The 23,499-nt window shown below is 36.7% G+C and overlaps 5 protein-coding genes across 11 annotated transcripts; 4 read left to right on the top strand and 1 right to left on the bottom strand.

Moving 5' to 3' along the window:
- The first annotated feature begins 3,489 nt into the window (after positions 1–3,489).
- LOC105205435 (uncharacterized protein CFAP97D2) lies at positions 3,490–6,240 on the top strand. Of its 3 annotated transcripts, XR_005574373.1 has the most exons (4): positions 3,490–3,608; positions 4,072–4,288; positions 4,899–5,218; positions 6,108–6,240. XR_005574373.1 is itself a non-coding variant. In XM_011174803.3 (3 exons), exons 2-3 carry the CDS (start codon positions 4,211–4,213, stop codon positions 5,124–5,126), a joined length of 306 nt encoding a protein of 101 aa, XP_011173105.1. In that variant the 5' UTR covers positions 3,490–3,608; positions 4,072–4,210; the 3' UTR covers positions 5,127–5,333. The 3 variants fall into 3 exon arrangements, 2 of the variants coding, with proteins under 2 accessions (XP_011173105.1, XP_039303022.1); XM_011174803.3 differs by lacking the exon at positions 6,108–6,240 and having other exon boundaries at positions 4,899–5,333; XM_039447088.1 differs by lacking the exon at positions 6,108–6,240 and having other exon boundaries at positions 3,517–3,618; positions 4,899–5,333.
- LOC105205442 (leucine-rich repeat-containing protein 23) lies at positions 6,111–8,910 on the top strand. Its single transcript, XM_011174812.3, has 3 exons — positions 6,111–6,518; positions 6,625–6,796; positions 7,558–8,910. The coding sequence occupies exons 1-3, from the start codon at positions 6,111–6,113 to the stop codon at positions 7,995–7,997; spliced, it is 1,020 nt and encodes a 339-aa protein (XP_011173114.2). The 3' UTR covers positions 7,998–8,910.
- Positions 8,911–9,508: 598 nt separating this feature from the next.
- On the top strand, positions 9,509–13,347 carry LOC105204797 (adenosylhomocysteinase). Its single transcript, XM_011174014.3, has 6 exons — positions 9,509–9,663; positions 10,455–10,645; positions 11,481–11,822; positions 12,234–12,449; positions 12,612–12,835; positions 12,916–13,347. The coding sequence occupies exons 1-6, from the start codon at positions 9,636–9,638 to the stop codon at positions 13,211–13,213; spliced, it is 1,299 nt and encodes a 432-aa protein (XP_011172316.1). The 5' UTR covers positions 9,509–9,635; the 3' UTR covers positions 13,214–13,347.
- Positions 13,348–13,451: 104 nt separating this feature from the next.
- LOC105204817 (GATOR complex protein WDR59) lies at positions 13,452–20,608 on the bottom strand. 5 transcript variants are annotated; one of them, XM_011174043.3, is made up of 21 exons: positions 20,476–20,608; positions 19,532–19,657; positions 19,385–19,434; positions 18,968–19,103; positions 18,631–18,844; positions 18,418–18,551; positions 18,196–18,345; positions 17,965–18,124; positions 17,789–17,868; positions 17,642–17,708; positions 17,361–17,569; positions 17,035–17,298; positions 16,801–16,951; positions 16,549–16,739; positions 16,317–16,453; positions 16,011–16,229; positions 15,605–15,731; positions 15,047–15,076; positions 14,386–14,543; positions 13,828–14,081; positions 13,594–13,733 (listed from the first exon to the last, which is right to left on the bottom strand). In XM_011174043.3, the coding sequence occupies exons 2-21, from the start codon at positions 19,580–19,582 to the stop codon at positions 13,594–13,596; spliced, it is 2,922 nt and encodes a 973-aa protein (XP_011172345.1). In that variant the 5' UTR covers positions 19,583–19,657; positions 20,476–20,608. The 5 variants fall into 5 exon arrangements, with proteins under 5 accessions (XP_039303014.1, XP_025989647.1, XP_025989648.1 ...); XM_011174053.3 differs by lacking the exon at positions 20,476–20,608 and adding an exon at positions 20,202–20,344; XM_039447080.1 differs by lacking the exon at positions 20,476–20,608 and having other exon boundaries at positions 13,452–13,733; positions 19,532–19,582.
- Positions 20,609–20,674: 66 nt separating this feature from the next.
- LOC105205925 (repressor of RNA polymerase III transcription MAF1 homolog) lies at positions 20,675–23,488 on the top strand. Its single transcript, XM_026133865.2, has 5 exons — positions 20,675–21,897; positions 21,975–22,124; positions 22,288–22,569; positions 22,682–22,801; positions 22,882–23,488. The coding sequence occupies exons 1-5, from the start codon at positions 21,815–21,817 to the stop codon at positions 22,952–22,954; spliced, it is 708 nt and encodes a 235-aa protein (XP_025989650.1). The 5' UTR covers positions 20,675–21,814; the 3' UTR covers positions 22,955–23,488.
- The last annotated feature ends 11 nt before the right edge of the window (positions 23,489–23,499 follow it).

The following is a 23,499-nucleotide window of genomic DNA, read 5'->3' as shown; positions in this document are numbered from 1 at the left end:
CGGGCATCCGACACGCCTATGGACCGCCCTCCGGTTCTCCCTCTCTCGGACGCTGAATCACGGGCCTTTCTAGCCAGCCAGCCCGGCACCCGGATTCAACAACCCTCCGGGGCCGATATCGTACACCCCGGCGAGCTTGCACCCCGACGTCGAGGGTGCGAAAAGGAGGGAACTGTGCCCGGCAATCTGATTTCACGATTTTATAAATGGACGGATGAACGTTGTTACGACTCCGAAACTCGACAACTTGCGAGCCGTTTATTTTCACAGTGCTTTGAAAACGTGTCCTATTTTTTTTTCGAATGGGAAGAACGGGGTTAAGATCGGAAATGTGCGAGCTTTAATGAAAAAGCTCGAATGGTGCGAAGAGTTCGGGATAGTCTGCGCCGTACGAGAGATCTTATTAAAATTTGAACGCGATATTGCAATTTTTTTGACAATGCTATTAATTAAATTGTACAAAAATTTCATTAACAAAATAATAAACATTAATAATCATTTTATAGACTAACAATGCTAACTGTGATCATATAACACTCTTTTGGTGATTCAAATTAATATATCAAGGGATCACAAAACAAAAACTAAAAGTTTAAAGAAGGAAGAAAATAGATTCTTTTTATAAACATAAAATAATCTTTTAGATCTAGTGCTATAAATAATTTTGAAGAAAATCTTTTCTAAATCAATCTAACAAACAAAATCCATGCAATCTGCATAAAATTTATTCGTGTTAACAAAGTATTCTCGCTCTTGGTAACATTTTTATATCTATTTTTAAAAACTTTTTCAGAAAAAAAATGAAAGCTGTAAACTTAAAACTTGGTATATTTCTTTTTTGGTATTTAAATGTCTTTTACAAAATTTTTTCAAGCATTAGAAGAAGTATTTCCACTAATTATTTGCAAATCTATATAAAAATGTAAAAAAATACTGTCTCACTCTTTTGCCGTGATTCAAGATGAACACAAAGTTCAGAAATACAAAAATTAAAAAAAAAGTATAATAATGTAAATGTAGTTTTCATTCACACGATAATCAAGTTAAAAAAAAAATTTTTACAAAAATAACAGTTTTGAAAAAAGAATTAATTAAAAAAGTTTTTTTCGAGACTTTGTTACCAGAAAAATCAAAAAGTTAAAATTTTTATTTTTATTGTAGTTTATACGAGAGAATAAAAGTATTGTCAATATCTTCTAAAAAAATTTTGAGTTAATCCAATTAATCATTAAAATTAAATAATAAGTTATCATGGCAACAATTTTGATAAACATTATTTCGAAAAAAATGCGTTAAAAATTTTTCAAATGGTTTATAAAAATGTTAATAAAATGTTTAAATAGTTTCAAAAAATGTTAACAAAATGTTAATAAACTTTTTTACAAATCTCTTACCCTTACTTTATCTTGTCCTGTTTCTTTTACTCTACTTTCTCTTTCAAGATTCAAACTGTTAAAAAATATTTAAAAAATAATAATCGATTCTTTAAAACTCAAAAGCGAGATACCCTCTTAAGCTCAGTAGGACAAAGTTCTGTTATCTGTTCGCATTCCTACGGATTGTGCCGTAAGGCAATAAAATTCCATTCATTTCCGAACCATTCATTTTCAAAAACTTGGCGTTTTTTGCAACAAGGAAGAAATAGAATATTTTCAATTTTCTTAAACTAACATAGAAGAATGGGAACGTGATCTCTCGCTATACCCTCGAAAGACAGCCATAAAAATTTTTTGCGCTCTTGACGGTACGAAGGGATATATACCGCTGGTTTACAGAGCGAGAGCGATATACTGCAGCGGGATCGGCAAGGGTATCCGGATTGGTTACAGTGTCCCTCGCAAGGATACGGGAAGTACGGACGTGTTGGACAAAACGGAGAGGGGAATGCCCATTTTCGGTCGCCGGATGCCTGCTTAGATAGTATAACACCGCGTGCATCCCCTCGAGGGAAGAGATCTTCATCGTCTCTCTCTCGAGTGGCGGGGCTCATCCATTTGAGAGGATCATTGTCGAAGATCCGCGCGCGATTAAGATCAACGACCCTCTGGCGGGCGCGCGATCCATGGCGTTACCGGTCATGGATACCCATTTATCCTTCTTTCCTCCCTTCTTGTTTTCCCCATCCCTCCTCTTGAGCGCCGACGATATTTTACAGCTTCGATTCTCCGATTAATCCCACCGTTCCGTTCAGCTCCCGTACGTTTGGTACGTTCAAACGAATAGACGTCCAGGTATTTTAATTGTAATCATGATAAAGCGCGTTTGTTCGACAAAGCATTTTAGTATTGCAAACAAAATGCTAAGATAAACAGCGGGACTAATCCATTGATCACGACAAATTTTATCACTTTTCTTTGTAGCAGCTTTGTACCATTTTATGAAGTCTTCCCCATTTTTCCCAGAGAATTTGAAGCAATAAAAGATAACACCGTAGACCGCAAAAGCATATAAAAAAAAAATTAGGGTTTCCTCGTTCCGTTCTTTTGTTGTATTGGTTTCTCAGAAAGAGAGAGAGAATTGACTTATTTTTTCTACTTTGCACAGATACATTTCAATCTAGAAGTAAACTGCAATCTTAATGTTATTACATTGTACTCATAAGAATATAAATAAACTTATTACATACATGTAAAAGAAATTCATCGTTATATTTTTATACGGAATTAAAAAAATTCAATATGAAATTAAGAAAGCAATGTCAAGATCAAAAGACCGAAGGAAATAGAAATATTTATTTGAAAAATGTATGTAAAATTCTAAACAATACTATTTGAAATAAGTATTTTGTGTAGTAAATATAAAACAAGCAAACAATGTTTTATATATATGTATAAAAATACTTATTTAAATATTTATTTAATACTTAAGCATATAAAAAAATAAATAAAATCTTATTTCAAATATTATAAATAACTAAATATATATATAATTCATTTATTTATATATTTATTTATTTATAATATTTGATAGTAAAAATAAGATTTCATTTATTTTTTGATATGTCTAAATAAGTTTTAGTTAAATAAGTTTCTGTACTTTCTATTTCTTAAAGAAACAAAATCTACTTCGATTTTTCCCCAGCACTTTTTTATATACAATATCGCGCATAAAATATAAAATCCTTTTGCTCTCTCTTGAAATATCGATATTAAAAGTGTCCGAGAAGCATCCTTTAAAATCTTTTAAAGTACATGTAATTATTGACACACAAAAGCAAAAGTTGTAAAATTGTTATAAAATAATAAAATTAACGTCGCGAGCGCGAGTTATCGTGCTTCGTTTTCTTTCGCACATCGCTCGCATGAATATCTAAGCGTGGCGAAAGAGAAATTTCACGCGCATCTACGGATCGAGATGAGCGAATCTCCGCCCCTTGCCGCGCACCATTGGTCCAGCAGCCTCCACCAATCGCAGCATCCTCCTGCATCCGCGAAGGGAGGAAGTGCACGCACGATGCACACGGGCGCACACGCGCGCACGTGCGTATGACATATTGTTAGCTGCATATACGCTCGCGCAAGAGGAGCAAAGAAACATGGCTCGGCACGGATTCATATTCCTACGTCGTCTCGAGAGATTAGAGATCTCCATCCATTTTCTATGGAGATGTACGTACGTGTAACGTCTAAAATTACATCTTAATTTCGCAATTCTACTCGCAGGCGCTTTAGGGAATTTAAAATAAATGTAGATTTATTCATCTTCTTCGGAAACTTATGCAAATTTCAAGAATCCGTAATTAAATTTGTGGTCTGTCAGACTTTGTACGCGCAGCCGCAATTACAAAATTTTAATTTAGCACGCGTTTAAATTTTATAATCGCAATGTACAAACGGAAAAATTTCACTCAACTACCCGATTTACACTTGTAAACTTGGACGTCTGTTAACATCCCTCTATAATATTCAATTTGTTATATAAAGCAATACACTTTGCAACTTCCCCCATTTTATACGCTTTATTTATTTAAATATTACTAATCGTATTTAAATGTCTATTTGTGCAAAACCGTAAAATTTTACCATTATATAAATCTAAAAAAAAAAATAAAATTTTCTGAATAATATTAAGGTAACGATTCACAAACACTTGTGAATCCGCACGCTCCTCGGAAGCCGACATAGATCAATATCGCGGACGTTTCCGTTGCCAGAGAAACTTGAGTACTCGCGCCACGTACGGCAAACACCCACGTTATCGAGCATGCAGGATGTCGAACCGCGGAAGGATACGAAGCGAGGACGATCCTTCCTGGCAACGAAGGGCGTACGAGCGTCACCGTTCTAGGGTGAGCACTCATGAATTATAAACGTTGCTCTTAATTCGGCTCTGTTTAATATTTTACCGTGCAATGTCTCTTTCAAACGCGCGTCTGTGTCTCTCTTTCTCGATGAAAGCTCTGAGGATCTTGAGAACGAAAATTTCAATGCCAATGATATTTCTCGTAGAGATAAAGAAGCAATGAAATAAATAATGTAGTTTTGAAAACATGGAAAAAAATTGTTTTTTTTTTCAAATTTTTCGCGGATTTTCTCGATCATAGATATTTTGCTTCTCTTGGGAAAGGAATTGAGAAAATCCGCGGAAAAATTGAAAGCTCTGATTCTTTTCAGAATTTTTTTAAAACTATAATAAATAACGTGCTTGCGTGAAATTATAATTATCTATAAAAATCACTTGTATATCAAATATAATTTATATGCATTATTTTCATAATTTATGTTAAATTTAAGAAATTTTAAATAATTATGCCGTTATAAAAACAGTTGTATTAGTAAGGACTTTTTGACACTTCAAGGTTTGCTCCGGGGTTAAATATTCTTTTCCTCAAAGTTTATAGGTTTCACGCCGCGTGACGTCGTCACAGAATTTATGATCGTACTTATTCGTGTTTGTAGGTAAAGACAGCCAGACCGACGGTAGATGTGAACCCTCCGGAGGGCAGACCTCACGTTTCGTTCAACGCAAAGAGACTGCAGCTAGAACGCGAACGGCAGGCGCGGATCCTCAGGGACAATTTCATTCTGCTCAAGAAACTCCGCGAGATCATGCATCGGAAACGACGCGTCGTGGAGGATTCCCAACGGGTCCAATGGCAGGAAACTAGATGCGTCAGGGTTCGTTAGAGAAAACGGAGCCTCGAATATCCCTTCGCCATTACGTCATTCGCAATTTATATGTGTGCACATATCTTTTGTATTTCATCTGCAATGGACGGGTAGCGTATACAATTCTATTTGTACGATTTTACATTGATCTTTAATGAACTTCTTTCTATCTTGACTGTCGTATTTATCTGCTGCATGGATTTTTAATAAATTCTTTTATCAATATTTCCGAAACTGCATTTTTGTCTGGTCCTACTGTCTCGAAATCGCGAAATGATCGATTTAAACCATCTGGATCAGTAACGTAATTTGCATTACAATATTTAATATTTATATACCTTCATTATTCCAAAAATAAATTGTATAATGTTTTCTTATTATTGGAATATAATATTTAAACTATATCTTTTTTCTATCAATATATCACTTTTAGTTGAATTATTTTTATTCATATTTTAATTGCCCGTAAATTTGCTAAATTAAATCAAGTTATAAAATTGTTGCCGGAAAATTGATGCCGATTTATTTCTCTTTTGTTTGGAACTCTAATCGATACGTATCATTCGATATATCGTAATTAACGCGTCAACGAAAGAGACTAGATTTTCATAAATGCCGCATTCTTTTGACACTAATGTAAGTAACTCTTACAATTAACACAAAATTGTATGTATGTTTTTAATTATTATATATATATTTAAAAATATATATTATATAATATATTATTATAAATTATTATATCATATATAATATTATATATACGTTTCTAGTTATTAAAAATTTTACAAATATACTCGTGATATATTACGAGCTGAGCAACATACAAATTTCATAATCAGCATAAATGCTGAATAATCTCCTGCTAATTTAGTAATCTTCGTTAACAATATTAATCATGCTAATACAAATATTAATGTTTCTGTTATAATGCTACAAATGGTGGCTGCGCACACACAATAAATCCATTCGTATATTCTTACCTCTCGATTCGATTGAAAGCAAATGGAAGGAGAAAGTTACGAAGAGGAGAAAGCTGAGGAGGATCTCGCAGAAGAGAAAGACTACGACGAAGAGGACCAACCTGCATACGAATCAACAATTTCATTAGAGGAAACCGAGTATGACACACGTGCGTTGACACACGCCGAGGTCGGCGAGTGTCTTTACAATTTAGGAAAATGTGTCGCGCAATGCGAGTACGCCTATCTCAGTCTGGACGCCTCGGACAAGGATCTTACAGATGTCAGCGTGATACCGTTTTTCAGACACGTTCGTTACGTGAACGTGTCGGGGAACAGATTAACGTCGGAAGCACTGCGTGCGCTCGAGGCGGTACCTTACTTGCAAACGCTGCGGGCGGACCGAAATCGTCTGACCAGCGCGGAGTTAAACCCGATGCCCTATTTGCAGGTGACCATTGCATCGTCGTCCGTTGAGCAACGGGGTCCGACTCTCGTCGAGAGATCCCCGCGCCTAACGACAGATCCGCGCTAGTAAGACGATTTCGAAAATGCAGGAGCTCGCTCTGAACCGAAACAAGTTGACGGACACGTCCGGCATCCGTCACAGATTGCTCGAGCGCCTGGAGTTGAATCACAACGATATTCGCGCTGTGACGCTGGACCCTGAGATCCTCGTGAGCTTGAGAACTCTGGAGCTGCGCGGCAACGCGCTGGTCAGTACCACAGGTGAGACGCGCGAAGATGAGACCAGAGAGGGCCATTACTTATCTCTCGGGATTAACCGTTAGCCGAGGGTGATCGTAAAAATCTGGATGAGAAACGCTAAGTCTCCCAAACGGTTACCCTATAAGAGCGTAACATTATTTAATATTAAATTGTGGGTATATTCTTAGAATATAAAAAAAATGTATTCCAGTTAATATAATATTAAACAGTATTCTTGAAATATTAATATAAATATAATTTTTATTAAAGTAGAATGAAATTTATGCATGAAATTGAATTTAAACGTGCCATTTATCATTAACAATTTTGTAATGTATTTAAAAAAATGTTTATTCGTTCAAATCTCAAAGCTATATAATATTTTTATAATATCCTCGGAATACTGAGAGAAAAAAATTACTGCATTACTAAATAAATATTTGTTTGAATAGTTGCAGTGAAATATTTACTTACGGTACATAAATATTTATCAAATGAAAAAGTCATAGTTAAATTAAATTAGTCGTTCTTGTACTAAATAAATATTTATTTACATTTAGTAAATATTTCATTGCAACTATTCAAACAAATTATTAAAACTTAGTAATTTTTTTTCTCTTAGTGTAGTAGTATTATTTTAATTTTAAATAATATTTACATAATATTCTAGAAATATTGTGCACTTAGTAGGGTAAGAACTCGGTGAAACGAGAGGAATAGAAATTTGCAGAAACTTCGCAAAATGGATTTTTTCTAAATAACGTTATATTTGCTTCTCACAGGAATCTGTTGTCCCAACCTGACGCAGCTCTTTCTGGCCGAGAACCAAATCGAGAAGATCGAGGGTCTCGAAGCCCTCGTGAATCTAAAGACGTTACACCTGCGAAGTAACAGGCTCGCGAACCTGGACGGCTTCAGCGAGCGATGTCGCAGCTTAAGCTACGTGAATTTGCGCGATAACGAGATCCCCAAGCTTTCAGAGCTGAGAAAGTTAAATTGTCTACCGAACCTAGAAACGCTTGTCATCTTGGGGAATCGTCTTCTAAGAGAAGAGATGGAGGAGGAAGAAGGGAAGAAATACAGACAGATCGTTCTGACGATGCTTCCGAAATTGAAGAGGATCGATAAGGAACCTGTGCTAGGTCAAGAGAGAAACGAGGCAAAAACGTTGCTAAGAAAAATCCAGAAAAGCGAATTTAATTTTGAAGATTTAAAAGATTAAAAAGATTACACGTTGATTATTGGACTCGAAGAAACTTGGATTTTTTTACCAAATACTTTCTTTACATAATTTCTTGATTGTAGAAAAATCAGAGTCAAATTTTTTTAGTCAATTATATAGCGTTACGTATCTAAAAATTTTAATCGATTATTTATTTAAAGAAAATGTTGATTAATTAAAATTTTCAAATTACAATTTTAATTAACATCACTCCCAATTTTTGTATTATTAATTCTAATTATATTAAGCATCACATTCCACAAATTTTGGTAGAGATAATTAAAATAGATAAATAACTAATTTTCTTTTCAAACTTAACTATATCGAAAATGAGTTACATTAATTTAATTCAATGTCATTGCTACAACAAACCTCGATTTAATAAATAATAAACATTATTTTAAAGCCAGTGGGTTTTTTTTTCAATAAAATTACGAAATACTGAGATAATTTACAGTTTGAGAAATATCTGATATTTCTACGACACCCTTTGTAATTCGTGATACTACCAGGTCGCGCCATCTCGCGGTGCTAGTATGTAGTACCAATACATTTTCAAGGTTCATTTTGGAACGACTAATTCGTAAATTTTTGTAATTATAATAACTATTTTCATATAATTATTATAATACAATATACAATGTTAAATCTATTATTGTCAATTAACGTTTAATTAACTGACAAATATCAATTACAATTGAATGTCATTTCAACCGTTTGCTGCATTCTGCGGCATTGCAATTCTGAGATGCGAGATGCGAACTAGCAACATGAGCTTCAACCAATCTGAGCGCCGACATTAATTTCGGGATGTGCATCTCGCCGAGCGATTTTTGAGATGAAAGAGCAAACGTATGCTTCCGATTTGAAAAACCGAACGCAACCGTTGCAACGCGCGCGTTCGCGATTTCTTGTCCCCGTTCTCTCCACCAATTATCCCAATTCATCCCGCGAAATTTATCCCAATAAATCATTCGAGAGGACAAGTGTAAATTAAAAGTGGCTACGCTTCGAGAAATCCTACATAATCGCTCTTTCTTAATCGTTGCATATACGTAACGACAGATCTAACTAAAATCGGGGAATCGTTTTTTCATTGCTAATTTCGGGAATGAAACATGGCCGCTCGATCCAACGGTCTCGTTCAAAGTAATCGCAACGAAATCGTGGACGCGGAGAGAGCGGCGGATCATGTCTTACGCTGACCTCGACGTCAACGTTGTTCGTCGAAAGTCGACAATAAGTGCGTAAACGTACCTGCGGACGGAAGTTTCTTTCTCGTTTTCGGACCCTCCAAATTCCCGCATTCTCACAAACGGCGACGCGCGCGCGCACGACGAGAACTGGACGGCGCGCCGCGGCGCGACAACGGAGATTCGAGAGCGCTGTCACGTGATCGCTGCGGTCGATAGTCGAATCTCGAAGAATCGATCGCGTGCGGTCCGCCGCGATAATCAGCGATAATCGCGCCTTCGTTCTCGCGTGGTGCCTGGTGGTGGTGGAGCCGGCATATCACGTGATATCACGGTATATGTATCTGGGGTTGTACAGGTTATCCGATTGCATCGAACGATCGCTCTCCCGGCAGTCCCGGCTCTCCCATTTGCTTTCTACGCACCGACCCGAACGCAACGCACCATGTCCGGCAAACCTCCGTACAAAGTCGGTAAGTGACACACACGTCGAACACCGTGCGACGAACGCGCAGTAGTGCGAAGTAATGCCAACGCGAAACGGAGCACGTGCTCGCGACACCCGCGTTTCGAAGCGACGTGAAGTGTTCGCCGCTCCACAATGCACGAGCAATGCGCGCGAATGTTCGATACGCGATATTTACTCAAGCGTGCCGAGAACGTAATTGGACGTAACTAAATGTAAATTACACGAATACTAAAAACATGAAAATTTGGAGTTTCATCTTTTCGTACAACTCTTTGGGTTTAGGCTAAGCGAGATTACACCCGATATTCTCCTTAAAATTTTTACAACGCTAAAATGAAATTACTACTTCAAAATAATTATTTCATAAAATAATTTTGTTGTAATAACATCTGCAGATTGTTCTGCATATTTTACAACATTATAGAATCATACAATTATATCTTTTTGTGTATAATAATACACAAAAAGATACAATTTCTTTGATAATATTATATTATTTAATAATTGTCCTTATTCCTCTGATAATCAAACACTGAAAAGATATATAATTTTATAATTTTATAATATATATAATTTTATCTAAAATAAATTTATATTAAAATGTTACATGTATCAATATCATAAAATGCTAATATATATTTATTATATTTGATCCTATATATAAAATAACTTATATTTAAATTCATAAATTATTTTTATATTTTTTAAATACGTATTTATAATTACATGAAACTGTCACTTCTTAGTTTCAACAATAATTCTTCTGTGACTTAATTGGAATAAATTTTTCAATAGCTGATCTCTCCTTGGCGGAATGGGGTCGCAAGGAGATCACCCTGGCGGAGAATGAGATGCCAGGGCTTATGTCAATTAGAAAAAAATATGGACCGTCCAAAATATTGAAGGGCGCACGGATCGCCGGCTGTCTTCACATGACCGTACAAACTGCAGTACTGATCGAAACTCTAGTAGAACTTGGTGCAGAGGTGAGCATTAGAAAGCCTAATGGTTCTAACGAGCTTAATTCACATGCATATAATTTGATAGATTTTGGCGATAATTAACAGCAAGGCCGATAGAATTTCACGCGACTATTTACTTATCAATGAAAAAAACATGTGAAGATAAACTCGTGATTTACACATCAATGCTATCGTCGTTGACCTTGTGGCCTCTCCTGTAAATCTGACTTCATCACATTCAGTCAAAAACAGTTTTTTTTTTTTCTTTACGTTATACGCTATTCTAATCATAGTAGATTTGCATTGTAGTACTTGACAACGAAACGAATATGAATAAAATTATGAGAAAAAAAAATTTATTTACATTTCAAAGGTTTCGCATTCAACTTGGAAATATTTACAAACCTAATAAGGATTCTGCAAGACATGTCTTGAGGTTCATTCTTTATATTTCAAATATTTTTTTCTTGAATTATTATCTAATTCTAATCGTGAAAATTATTTATTTAAAAAATCCGGATCATATATAATACTACTTGTTGTCGAAAAAAAGCGATTTCATAACTGTTTTTTAACTTGCGTGAATTTTGTATTAAGATCATCATATTTTGATAATTTAACGTATTTGACAATGTCATTAAGATTGAAAAAAAAAGTTTTCGTCACTCATGCCTTTACATATAGCAAATATATGATAACATTTGATGATATTTTTAAATATAATATTGTGTGTCAGAATATTATTTATCCAAAATAATCCCTCCACTTATTTTAAAAACAAATTTGTGTGTAAAAATATCCAATCATAGAAATTTAATATTTGAAACCAAATTTTAATAAAGTTATTCATGTATTGCAGGTGCAATGGTCGTCCTGCAACATATTCAGCACGCAGGACCACGCGGCGGCAGCGATAGCGAAAACTGAAGTCCCAGTGTACGCATGGAAAGGCGAAACAGAGGAGGAGTACATCTGGTGCATTGAGCAGACCCTCGTGTTTCGGGACGGCAAGCCATTCAACCTGATCCTCGATGACGGCGGCGACCTGACCAATCTCGTGCATACTAAATATCCACAGTATCTCAAGGAATGTCGCGGACTATCTGAGGAGACCACCACCGGAGTGCACAATCTCTACCGCATGCTAAAGGAGGGTACGCTCAAAGTTCCGGCGATTAACGTCAATGATTCCGTCACAAAGGTTTGTGCAACAGTAGCAAGGTCATGAGTAAACAGGTTTATGAAATTATGGATAAGCTACCGGTACGAAATTGATGACTAGAGTGTATTAAGAGATTAGAATAAAATATCGTTCATAATTGTTAATGATACAATTTGTCTAAGTCATTGTTTGTGCGAAGATAACTGTATGATAATGACGAAACTGATAAACGAATGAGTGACTCATAAACGTGTTGCAAACTTATGCAAAAATATCAATATGTAATGCATGACACTGTACTTTTAAAAATGAATAGTTAATATAATGACTTTGCACCATGTTTCTCACAGTTAAAATAAGAGATTATATTAACAAAAAAATCTATTAATATCTAAATAATGTATTAGGTAATAACGAAGCTAATTTGGCTTTACTTTCTTTTTTTGACAGAGTAAATTCGACAATTTGTACGGATGCAGGGAATCATTGATAGATGGTATCAAGAGAGCGACTGATATCATGATCGCCGGTAAGGTGTGCGTGGTGGCCGGATATGGAGACGTAGGTAAGGGATCCGCGCAAAGTCTCAGAGCTCTTGGAGGTCGCGTTATCATCACAGAGATCGACCCCATCAATGCGCTTCAAGCGGCCATGGAAGGATACGAGGTACCATCAGAAAAGAAATTAATCATTTGTAAAATCGCGTTAAATTGTCATTTTGATTACTAGTTGTGCGTTATTACGCCACATATGGCAAATTAGAATTAATAGGTGTGGTCGCGTACAGTCGTGATCTTACAAGAGTTAATGAATACCTGTAATCTACAGGTAACAACGATGGAAGAAGCGAGCACAAAGGGTCAGATATATGTGACTACTACGGGATGCAAGAACATCATTGTGGACCGGCACTTCATGAATATGCCGAACGATGCTATCGTTTGCAACATAGGACACTTTGATTGTGAGATAGATGTCGCGTGGCTGGAAAAGAACGCCGAGAAGACCAATATAAAGCCCCAAGTAGATAGATACCGATTATCGAACGGCAGGTGTGTTTCGTATACTGCGTGTGACTGCTGAATCAAATGGATTATACTTTATAGGGAATTAATTCACTTGTATATTTCAGGCATATTATTCTTCTCGCGGAGGGTCGTTTGGTGAATTTGGGTTGCGCAATGGGTCACCCGAGTTTCGTCATGAGCAATTCCTTTACGAATCAAGTGCTCGCACAAATCGAACTCTGGACACAATCAGACAAGTATTCGATTGGCGTACATATGCTGCCTAAGAAGCTGGACGAAGAAGTCGCAGCGTTACACTTGAATCACTTAGGTGTAAAATTGACGACTCTCACGTCAGAACAGGCCAAATATTTGGACATACCTGTGGAAGGACCTTACAAACCCGATCATTATCGATACTAGTCGTTACAACTTGATCGTGAAAATTTGCAATACTTAACATCACAGTTATTGTTCTTACTGTAATTACGAAATTGTAATTATGTAATTTTATATAACATTTGATTGATGAAACATTAAAAATGTTCTCTTTTATATACCAGTGTCATATAACATTCTCAGACAACGATAATAATTTGTAAATGTTTAATTCGAGTCACTTAATTATGTCTTATTATCGTAAAATCATTTAATTTTTTATTATCTTTGATTTATTAATTTTTCGCTGTCGGAATATTCTACATAAAGTTCTTAACATTACGTAAAATAAAAAGAAATTTATTCTTTTCTCGTAATATTAACTATCACAGATCATGATTAGGTACAAATTTCATCTACATTACCTACATTTTAAATAGCATTGAATTTTCCTGCAAGCAATGACAGCCGCAACCCGTGGGACATACTGCCTCTTTAGCGAACCACGCCGCTAAGTGCTCAATGTGTCCACCATGACCGCAAAACATACAAGAGTTACTTGCACCTAGATTTTTCAACAGAAAAATTTTTAGCTTTGTTTTAAATCACAATTAAAATACTTATGAAAGCTAATTGAATTTATACAAAAGATTACAAACCTCTAACTGTAACATGACAAACAATACATTGGAAGCTCAACCCCTTGCAGTTAGCGCATTGCGGACCTGGACTAATCTTGCCGCAGATCCGACATTCATTCTGCAATTCGACGTCCTTTTGCACGTCGAACGAGGACGCACTCAAGTGTTTCAATACCTGCGCGCGAGCGTCCAATAGCTCCCATCTGTGCAACGCCTCGGCGTATGCTTTCTTGTAACCGTCGTATAACGCCGTGTATTTCTCGTCAAACAATCTGCGTATGATATTCAATATTTGTATTATAGTCTGAAACGTACATAACTCACAGAAATTTTAAAAGACATTTAGGGTTTCTTTCACTAATTTTGATTTAGTTAATCAACAGTCCATTGCAATTGACCATTCGCATTGCCTATTATGTGAAATGACAAATCCGAATGATCAATTCAATCGTAGAATTAACCGATTAGTTAGCTTATCAAAGATTGGTGAAAGAGATCCTTCAAATATCTTTCATCTTTTTTTCTATGATGCTTTTCAAACATGTCAATACTGAACTTTGTACTCTTAGAACGTACTTAATGTTTTTTGCCGAGTCCCCAAAGCTGCCTTGAATGACTTTTAAATCATCCAACGACTCTGACCATGAATTTGAACGGTGTTGTTTCAAATTTTGGAAATTCCATCCTTCTGTGATATCTGCTAGATGTATCGTGTGATAAGGCGAACCGCCGGGCTGCAAGAAAATATTGAATAGAACATATAGAATATATATACATATACACACATCATAAACTACAAATAATATATTATAATACACACGCACACGATATACACAACACACGCATGATAATAAACGTTAGTATTTATATAAATCGGTCGTAATGAGTTATTATTAATGAAAAATTACTATTGTGAATTCTCTCCATAGAGAAATAACAATTACTTATTTGTATGAAATGTAATTGATTTATTGAGCAAACAGCACATGTCGTTTGACCACTAACAGCGATTTGCTACTTAAAAAAAAAATGCGTTATTTTATTTTATTAATTATGTATAAATGTAGAATTTGTATCTATATTCTAATTAGTTGCAATGAACAAATCCACTTGGTGGTATCATTCCGATGCTGAGAGACAAATACCAAATATCGATTGTATAACAAACAATCCTAAAAACCAAATCCAAAATTCCACCTTCTCTTCTACCTTGTTCCACGAAACTCAAAAATCTTACCTTTAACCACCATTTTCCTATGGAAAGCCTCTATAACAAACGTAACATTACATCATTAGCTGTGATATACAATTACATATAATTAGAAAATATAAAAATGATATACACCGGTACAGTATATTACATCTATTAATACACAGAAGATTGAAATTTTAACTATCATACATAAAATTCATAAAATTTTCTTAAGATTTATTGAATAGTGTCCACAGTTAACGTACAACGAATCTATTAATATTTATGATTAAAAATGCATAATGTACCGTTGTATTCGCATCAAACGTTAAACAAGCTACACATCACTCTCAAAAAAACATCATATGTTCCCTCATGCATCGGAAGAAAGAGACATTGTGCTGTGCATAAAAATCCATTCTTATTAATGCTAAGGAACGCGGAATAAAATGTGAAAATGTGATCGATGAACATGTGATGTACATATAATTTCTGCCGTCGACTTTGCGGAGCAAATAGTGTCAATGCCGCGTTAGTGAGGAGAAATTTTCAAGTGACACACAACCTGCGCTTCCTGCTCTTTCATACAAATTGCATACTTACACTAACGTTCACGGATTTACTAGTCAGCCTAGTTTGCGAAGCGTCCGTGTTCTCAGATCGATAGCTAAGTGCACAGCTCAGCATGCCAGCCATCTGAACGTCAGACTGCTTAGCGTAATGCTGTATTCTAAATAAAGAGCAATTATATATGGAATAAATACATCACAAGCAATTGATAATCATTTTATTGATAATCTAAAGAATCACATATTTAGAATTTTTCAAAATAAACCTCAGTCTATGTTTAAAAAATTAACACCCATAATGTTCATTAATAAAAAGTATATATTATTTTAAAAAAATTATTTTATTATTTGATTTAATATTTAAATTCAGTATTATTTCCTTCTTCTTTCCAAATATAATTTTAATTAATACACATAACAAAATTAAAAGCAATGCTTACAAGAAATGAATTAAGTTTTGCCCCCAAGGATGGAGAGGCCATGGAACATTGATATCAGGAGAATGACCTGACTGGCTAGAGTTCTGCTCAGTATTGGATGGTGACTGTGAAATAATTAAACCAGCTAAGCACCAAGTCTGAATTAAGTCAGGCCTTTCCAGTGCAGCAGCCACATTTGCATTATGCTGATACATGGCCGAAATATCAGCAGTGTTGATTCTAAAAAAAAATTTAAATATTTTTATAGATTTTTAAAACGACGCTTGAACAATATAAATGCATATAATTATCATGTGAAATACTCACGTGTACTTTTCGGCGAGTTCCTTATTGACAAAGAATAATGGTGAAACGTCATATATCATAACCATCGGGTGACAATTCTTGAAATACGATCGATCGTGCATTCTACTCGTACCATGTAATCCACGTCGGAGATCCTTCTGCCGAATAGAATTATATATAGATAATACATATATTATAATCATACAATTGCATTTATACTATTTTCATTTTTATCGATTCAAATATTCCTTACACGATCTTGAAAGTAGTACGAGCTGATAGATATGTTATCATTAGTTGGCACATAAGAACTTCGGTACATAATGAAAGGTTCGCCGTTACCGATGCTATTGTCCAAAGCGGACAATGCTCTGGGTGTCGCGTCTCCCGGTTTCATCGATGATCTTCTCGTGTAAGAAGGACGTCCAAAACAAACAAGAATACCTATTCAGAGAGAGAAGACGCATTAAAAACACAAAATTAAAAGACGAGCGTATATACGCACCTACGCAACAAAATTTGGCACCGGATGTTCTAGGGAATGGTATATACGAATCTTGATAATTCGCGCAGATATTAGCAGAGTTTAGAAAATTGCTGTTATCTTGCATGTGGTACACCAAATGATTGCTCTCATCTTCGTCCTTTTTGCACATCTATCGAATACGAATTAGAAATTTTTATTCAATTTCGAAGAAATATTACAAGTTATATTAATTCGAAGAAAATATCCGCTTACTTGCTCTAAAGTTATATTCAGTTGTCGGAGACACGGCTCCAGGCACGATCTATTCTTTTTGACGCGATACTGAGCGGTCTGCACAAGAACCTTCAGCAGCTTCGTCATCATTGCGTTGTCGATTGTCGTGCCGGGGCAGAATTGGAATGTCGGTTGTGCACTGCACGGATAATTCACAGGGAAATTTACTTTTAATATCACATTATAGTTCTTTGTACACGCAGTTATCGTACAACTCCTCTCCACCACATCCATCGCGTTTACCTGAATAAAAACTGCAAACATTAGTTTCAAATTATCATTTCGCGTGTCTGAAGCGACGTTACCTCTATATTTGGTATATTCATATTTATCAGGGAAAATTCTTGCTGCAAACTCTTTGGTTGTGTAGGAGATGAAACTTTTTTAGAATTGTCTGGCAGGCTGATCGTTTCAGACTGCGGCACAGGCTCGTCCACTTTGGTTGTAATGTAATTGATCTCAGGTTCGCTCTGAGAAGTGTTCAGCTGCAGTTCTTGAACGGACTGCAGAGTTCCTATAAAGATATATATTTCTCTATATAAAAAATTTCATCTCAGAGATAAATTCCTCGACGTATCCTGCATACTTAGATTACTCTCTTCAGAATACTGGCTGTAGACTGACAGGCCATCATCCATACCGTTGCTGCATAACTGAAAATGATAATGGATATTTCTATTGCTCGTAATTTTGATAATTCATAAAATTGTAAGAGAGATAAATCGTTTATTACTTTCTTTATAAAAGGACTAATTTTAAAAATCCTCAGACACTGATCTTTGGACCATGTAACAAGTTCAAATTCGCTATTTTCTGTAAGCAAATACAAAAAATACAATTGTACATATAGCAATGCATTTCCTATAATTTCTTTCTATAACATGTTTTCAATAATTTCAATATAACAACCTAATTTTTGATGACGCCATTGAAACTCCAGTACGACATCCGTATGGCCTACGAACGTATATATCGGCGTGCTGAAGTTTGACGTGTTCCACAATAAAAGACTATTTTCTCCACGTCGTAATTGCGGCACCACTATCGTCACTAAACCTTCCCCAAAGGGCTGTAAAAAAGATTTAAGAATAACCCATCATATGAGAAACAGTTGTAAAAACATTAAATTTGTATTCTTACTGTGTATCTTGCTCTCCACACAGGAGAATTAGTCGTCAAGATACTCTCAGCCCTGCGCGGATTGACAATATCGAAGATCTTGACGGTACAGTCTTGACTCGAGGTTGCCAATTGATTTTGTTGAAAAGGACACCAATCTAAACCATGTATCTAAAATTTGACTTTGACTTGAATACTTTCTTACAAAATTATTCTAACTGGCGCAACGAAGCTGTGTTATACTTTTGTCAGATGGGCTGTTATATACTGCACAGGGCTCGCTGCCTTTCGCTGGTCCCATATCTTGACATCTCCATCATGTGCAGTAGCCAAGGTGTGGGATGACAATGGATTCCAACGTACTTGAGACGATCCCGCTATAAAAAAGATATAAGAAAGTTTATTTTATTAGTTAAGACAGAATCAAGTACGTCTTCTTTTAGTATGTCTTCTTACCAACTGCAGACAAAGACAAGCATGGTTTTCTTTGATCTCGTATGTCCCAGATATGTATAAATGTGTCGATGCTACAAGAAGCAATAATATCTGGCTCCTTGGGATGCCAGTTCAGATCGCTGACCACCCGCGTGTGGGCTTTCAGGCTCTGTGTAGTTTGTAATTCGTACCCTCCTGCACCATTGAAATTCAATATTTCAATTCGTGTATTGCTCTAAAAGAAAATCATTTTAAAGCAGTGTACAATAAAATACAAGTATTTTTTTATAAATTCTTTTTTTTGTTGTTTATCTAATAATAATTTTAACTGGCAATACATATATGAACAGGGTCTTACAGAAATAGCACACAAGTGGCAATTCAAGTCACATGGATTCCATTCGGCAGAGCCAACCTCATATTTACTCTGTCGCTGAAACTTCTTCACTGTGTTCACATCCTCATCCAGATGTTTCACTGCTAAATATCTGCGTCTACAGAGAAGACAGAAAAGAAATATAGACAATTTTTGCATTTACATACAATCAGTAGTAACAAATTATTTAAAGCACAGTAGTACATACAAATTGAAATTTTTTTTCTTACATAAAATGCGTGAGTTTCAAGATTATCTTTGAGGATTATTTTAATCTCTATTAAAGACTGAGGATGATAATTACAAATTAATAAGCGTTAAATAATAATGTTAATTAATATTTTAAATTATAAATATTATATTTGCAGCAGATAATCGTTGATTTTAAGGGCTACTTACCCGGCCAGAAGGACGTAGTTACCGGTCGCATCCACTGCCATAGTGTTAGCCTAGAGTAAATGAAAAAGGGGATGAATACTTATTTCTCCAGTGCAACAGGAGCCATTATTCTGACAAGAGTAACTACATGACGTTCTTTTGACTAACCTGTAAATCACGGTGCTCCGTGACCACATAGTCGCTGTTTCGTTTCGACATTTTGATTAAAAGAACTTTTAAACCCTCAACGATAAGCTATCGCACCATTTCTCGTCATGTTATCCTGCGCTGGTCCTGCGAGGTTAGGTGAGGTTAGGTTCGTACCAAATAAATACAGGGCGATGCGCGCGCCACAGCTATTTAATTCATACTCATATATGTATGCACACACATATACACACATATACACACACACACACGATGCATATAGAACATCTATATACATAAAAGATGTTTTAAAATAGCGTCAAAGAAATTGTTAAATAATAATAGCGTTTAATAATCAACTTGTTCAATCATTTATCAATTAACATTTAATAATTATTTTACATCCTTTACTGTATGGTTTTCATTGATGGCGTATCATTTATAGTATAATCCCATTGCATATACATTATGCTCACGTTAATTTGAAAAATTCAATTAAATTCAACGGAGCGTGAGATAAAGAAAGAACGTTGTTGATTTAAATGGATTTCAAGTTGCGTCAATAGACTGTGAACTTCGTACGCGTCTTTAACCTTATCCCCTTTCCCCTCCCACCCAATGATATTTTGACACAGTGTCTCGTTTTAAGCGCAGGGAGTGCGAGAGACCGAGGCCGAAAGACTCAACATACGATTCCGCTTCGGACAAAAAGAGAGACGAGCTCCTGCTCCTGGTCGGTCACGGTCTCGTGTCTCGTACGCACACACATACACATGCACGCACGCGCCTCCCGCGACGCACGTCATGCACATGCGCGCAACACTGACCGTTTGCGCGTACGCGTGCCTCTCCCCCTACCACTTACGCGACGAGGGCCGCCAGAGTGCGTGAGTGAGACCGAAGTAGGCTGCGGATGCGTGCGCGAGCAAGAGAGCGATATAACGATACGACGCCGTGAGACTCACCCGACTATTGCTATTTCTGTCACGTACGTGTGATACTCCGCACACTCACACAGACGCCCCTGCGTGCACGTACATACTTTCGCGCGCGTATAGGCATACACAGCCACATACATACACACACACACATGTACACAGGTCGTTGCGTCTCTCTACGTGCGCGGTGAACGCGGGCTTGACACCGAGTCGCAATTGGAGTTGGTAAACTGGTCAGAGCTCGCGCGCGTCGAGGAAGGTCGAGTGCGTTGCGTCGTCGGGTTGAGTGCAGGACGGGTGATTTGGTGAGATCGTGACAAGTGCCATCGCGCGATTTTGAGTGAAGAGAAGCTCGATCAAGTGGAATTCCGACAGCGATCGTATCAAAGAACGACAATGTCCGTGATTATGGATTGTTATCGTCAGTAGCGGGCGCTACGCGTGAGGCACTGTGTCTTTGCGGCATATACGTATATATATATATCTCCCTCTCTTTCGCTCGTTCGCGCGAGAAGAAAGGCCAGGCATCCGTGACTGAGATCTTGACGTCTCCTGTCAATTCGAGAACAAAACGCGAAGTTGCGCTTCGTCGCTGTGTTTTGTTGTGTGCGTGTGTGTGCGCGCGTGTGTGCGTTCATTTGCTGCGTTTTTTCGCGCGGCCCTAACCAGAAAGACGATAAATATTTTCCTTCGAGCCCCCAGTCTCGCCAGAAGAGGCGAGCGCACCTTTGTTTATCGGTGGGATTCGTCGCGTCGCGTCGCGTCGCGTCATTGCTCGGTCTCTCGCTCTTTCGTATCTGTCTCTCTCTCTCTCTCTTTCCCTCCCTCTTTCGATTCTATAAGTAGCGGGCAGCGCGCACGTAGGACAAGTATACTCGCCTGCGACTCCTCGGGGAAGTAGAGGACCTTGACTCTCGCGCTCACCAAGCCTGCTCTGGAACTCGATCACCTTCCCCCAAATCCTTAACTAGCTATCTGTAATGTGCAAGTACAGTAAGGAGACCGGGAAGACCACTACGTCGACAATTAATCTCGTACACTCGAAGAGGAAAGGAATTTTCATACACATAAAAGAGATGCCCAACAACAACCTGATAAGTCCACGTAGTCAAAGAAGCTTCCTTACGTTTCGCTTGTACTGAACGACCGGACTGTTGGGAATTCTGAACAAACGTATCTAGATTCGCCTGAACAGCGAGTAATAAGAGCTCTGGGATCAACAGAGAGAGATAGAGATGTCAACGTTGTAAGTCGGGTAGGCCCGACCGTGGGGGTGAATCACCGACACAACGTAGTTTCCCAGCTCTTCAAGGTAGAAGTCGCAGATTCTTCGCGTAATCCGAGAAATCGCAACATTAGCAACAAGATGAAGCTGCTGGAGAATACGCATTTGGAAGCTATAAACAGTGCCTTGTCCATCAAGACCGGAGATAGCAAGATAATCGGAAGGTAATGCAAACACTTTATCTTAAATCAAGCACAATTTATCTCGAATCATTATTTACGTTGTGTCTTTATCGTTTTAGGATTGAGAGTTACTCTTGTAAGATGACAGCCAACGACAAGCAAATGTACAAACGGTATAACGCGGAGCAGGGAGGCACGCCGCACGATCTGCAAGCTTTATCACCACCGCAGACATCTTTAGGAACATCTCCTGCTCAGGGTTGCTTGAGGTATCTTTGAGATCTTTGAAGGATATCTGTCGTTAATCTGTACTCACTGAAATTTACAAATGTTTGGTCGATTTGACTGATTTGAGCTTTTTTCGAGATAAGATTTCATTACATGCACTTTGACAACATTGCACTTTAATCTCATTTCGTTTTTCTTATGCAGTCGTAGCGTTTCCGGTGACGAAGAGGGTCCATTGTGCGACACGATTAGCAGGAAGACATTGTTTTATCTAATCGCAACTTTGAATTCAACCTTTAATCCAGACTACGATTTCTCGGACGCCAAGAGCCACGAGTTCAGCAAAGAACCGAGCTTACAATGGGTAATGAATGCAGTGGACGGTAATCTTAACGCTACTGCGGGTGACCACTATCGTTCATTACGTTCTGCACTTTGGGCGGCCGTTGACAAAGAAATATCGTTGCAAGGATGCGATATTTATAGGTACACGCGTGACTTTATGATCTTTTGCTTATGTAAACAAAAATATATGTACACAATTGTAGAGTTATTTAAGTAAGAATGATGTGAAATTACATAAAAGAACATTTTACAGTTACAATCCGGACTTCGCGTCAGATCCTTTTGGGGAAGACGGATGCCTGTGGTCCTTCAATTATTTCTTTTATAACAAAAAGCTGAAGCGCATCGTCTTTTTCACATGCAGAGCGATAAAGTAGGTTCTAGAAAAAAGCGAACACATTGTTTTTTTCCTCTTTTAACTTTGTAATACGATTAATCCGTTTTACTTTGCAGCCCTCTCTACGTGCCGGATTCTGGGGTTGGTAGCGACTTCGCTATGGATGAAGATGACGAAGATATCTATTAGATCACTTACGTGTGACACACATACACAGATACACACATACATGAATTTATATTTGCAATTCTTAATCTTCAAACCTTGAATCTTCATACTATCCTGATTTCCATTACAATTCAGTTATATCTATTTTAAATACTACTTTAGAATTTCTGTGATTGTCAGTCACTAATAATACTTGCAAAAATCTCTTAGACGATAAAAGTCTTACTTTCATAGTTTATTAAGATATTGACTTTGAATACCTTTTAACGAAACTCTCTCGAGAAATAATTTTTTTTTTAAGGAGTAGATTATTATATATACATATACATACATATATACATATATATATATATATATATATATATATATATATATGTATATATGTACTATATTCTATATTATCTCTATGAAAAATCCTTGCAAATTTATTAGAACAAGCTATAAGGATTCTTCTCTGTCTCTTTGTGATGTGATCATGTTATTACTCTTTGACATAATATTAAACATATATTTTGAAGGCAAATTGTACGTAATAAAGTCCAATAATAACTGTTATATGCAACATT

The sequence above is a fragment of the Solenopsis invicta genome, chromosome 3 (assembly GCF_016802725.1).
Source record: "Solenopsis invicta isolate M01_SB chromosome 3, UNIL_Sinv_3.0, whole genome shotgun sequence".
Classification (NCBI taxonomy): domain Eukaryota; kingdom Metazoa; phylum Arthropoda; class Insecta; order Hymenoptera; family Formicidae; genus Solenopsis; species Solenopsis invicta.
The sequence above is the reverse complement of the archived record's forward strand: the minus strand, read 5'-3'. Positions and strand labels throughout refer to the sequence as shown.

Bases quoted from the DNA above. Each gene is read 5' to 3' on its own strand.
- LOC105205435 (XM_011174803.3), top strand. From the start codon at position 4,211: ATGTCGAACCGCGGAAGGATACGAAGCGAGGACGATCCTTCCTGGCAA. The intron at 4,289-4,898 runs GTGAGCACTCAT...TCGTGTTTGTAG, and splicing joins ACGAGCGTCACCGTTCTAGG to GTAAAGACAGCCAGACCGAC.
- LOC105205442 (XM_011174812.3), top strand. From the start codon at position 6,111: ATGGAAGGAGAAAGTTACGAAGAGGAGAAAGCTGAGGAGGATCTCGCA. The intron at 6,519-6,624 runs GTGACCATTGCA...TCGAAAATGCAG, and splicing joins ACCCGATGCCCTATTTGCAG to GAGCTCGCTCTGAACCGAAA. The intron at 6,797-7,557 runs GTGAGACGCGCG...TGCTTCTCACAG, and splicing joins CGCGCTGGTCAGTACCACAG to GAATCTGTTGTCCCAACCTG.
- LOC105204797 (XM_011174014.3), top strand. From the start codon at position 9,636: ATGTCCGGCAAACCTCCGTACAAAGTCG. The intron at 9,664-10,454 runs GTAAGTGACACA...ATTTTTCAATAG, and splicing joins CAAACCTCCGTACAAAGTCG to CTGATCTCTCCTTGGCGGAA. The intron at 12,450-12,611 runs GTACCATCAGAA...TGTAATCTACAG, and splicing joins CGGCCATGGAAGGATACGAG to GTAACAACGATGGAAGAAGC.
- LOC105204817 (XM_011174043.3), bottom strand. From the start codon at position 19,582: ATGTCGAAACGAAACAGCGACTATGTGGTCACGGAGCACCGTGATTTA. The intron at 17,570-17,641 runs GTATGCAGGATA...ATATCTTTATAG, and splicing joins TTCTGAAGAGAGTAATCTAA to GAACTCTGCAGTCCGTTCAA. The intron at 16,740-16,800 runs GTGCGTATATAC...CTCTCTGAATAG, and splicing joins TGCCAAATTTTGTTGCGTAG to GTATTCTTGTTTGTTTTGGA.
- LOC105205925 (XM_026133865.2), top strand. From the start codon at position 21,815: ATGAAGCTGCTGGAGAATACGCATTTGGAAGCTATAAACAGTGCCTTG. The intron at 21,898-21,974 runs GTAATGCAAACA...TTATCGTTTTAG, and splicing joins GATAGCAAGATAATCGGAAG to GATTGAGAGTTACTCTTGTA. The intron at 22,802-22,881 runs GTAGGTTCTAGA...TTTACTTTGCAG, and splicing joins TTCACATGCAGAGCGATAAA to CCCTCTCTACGTGCCGGATT.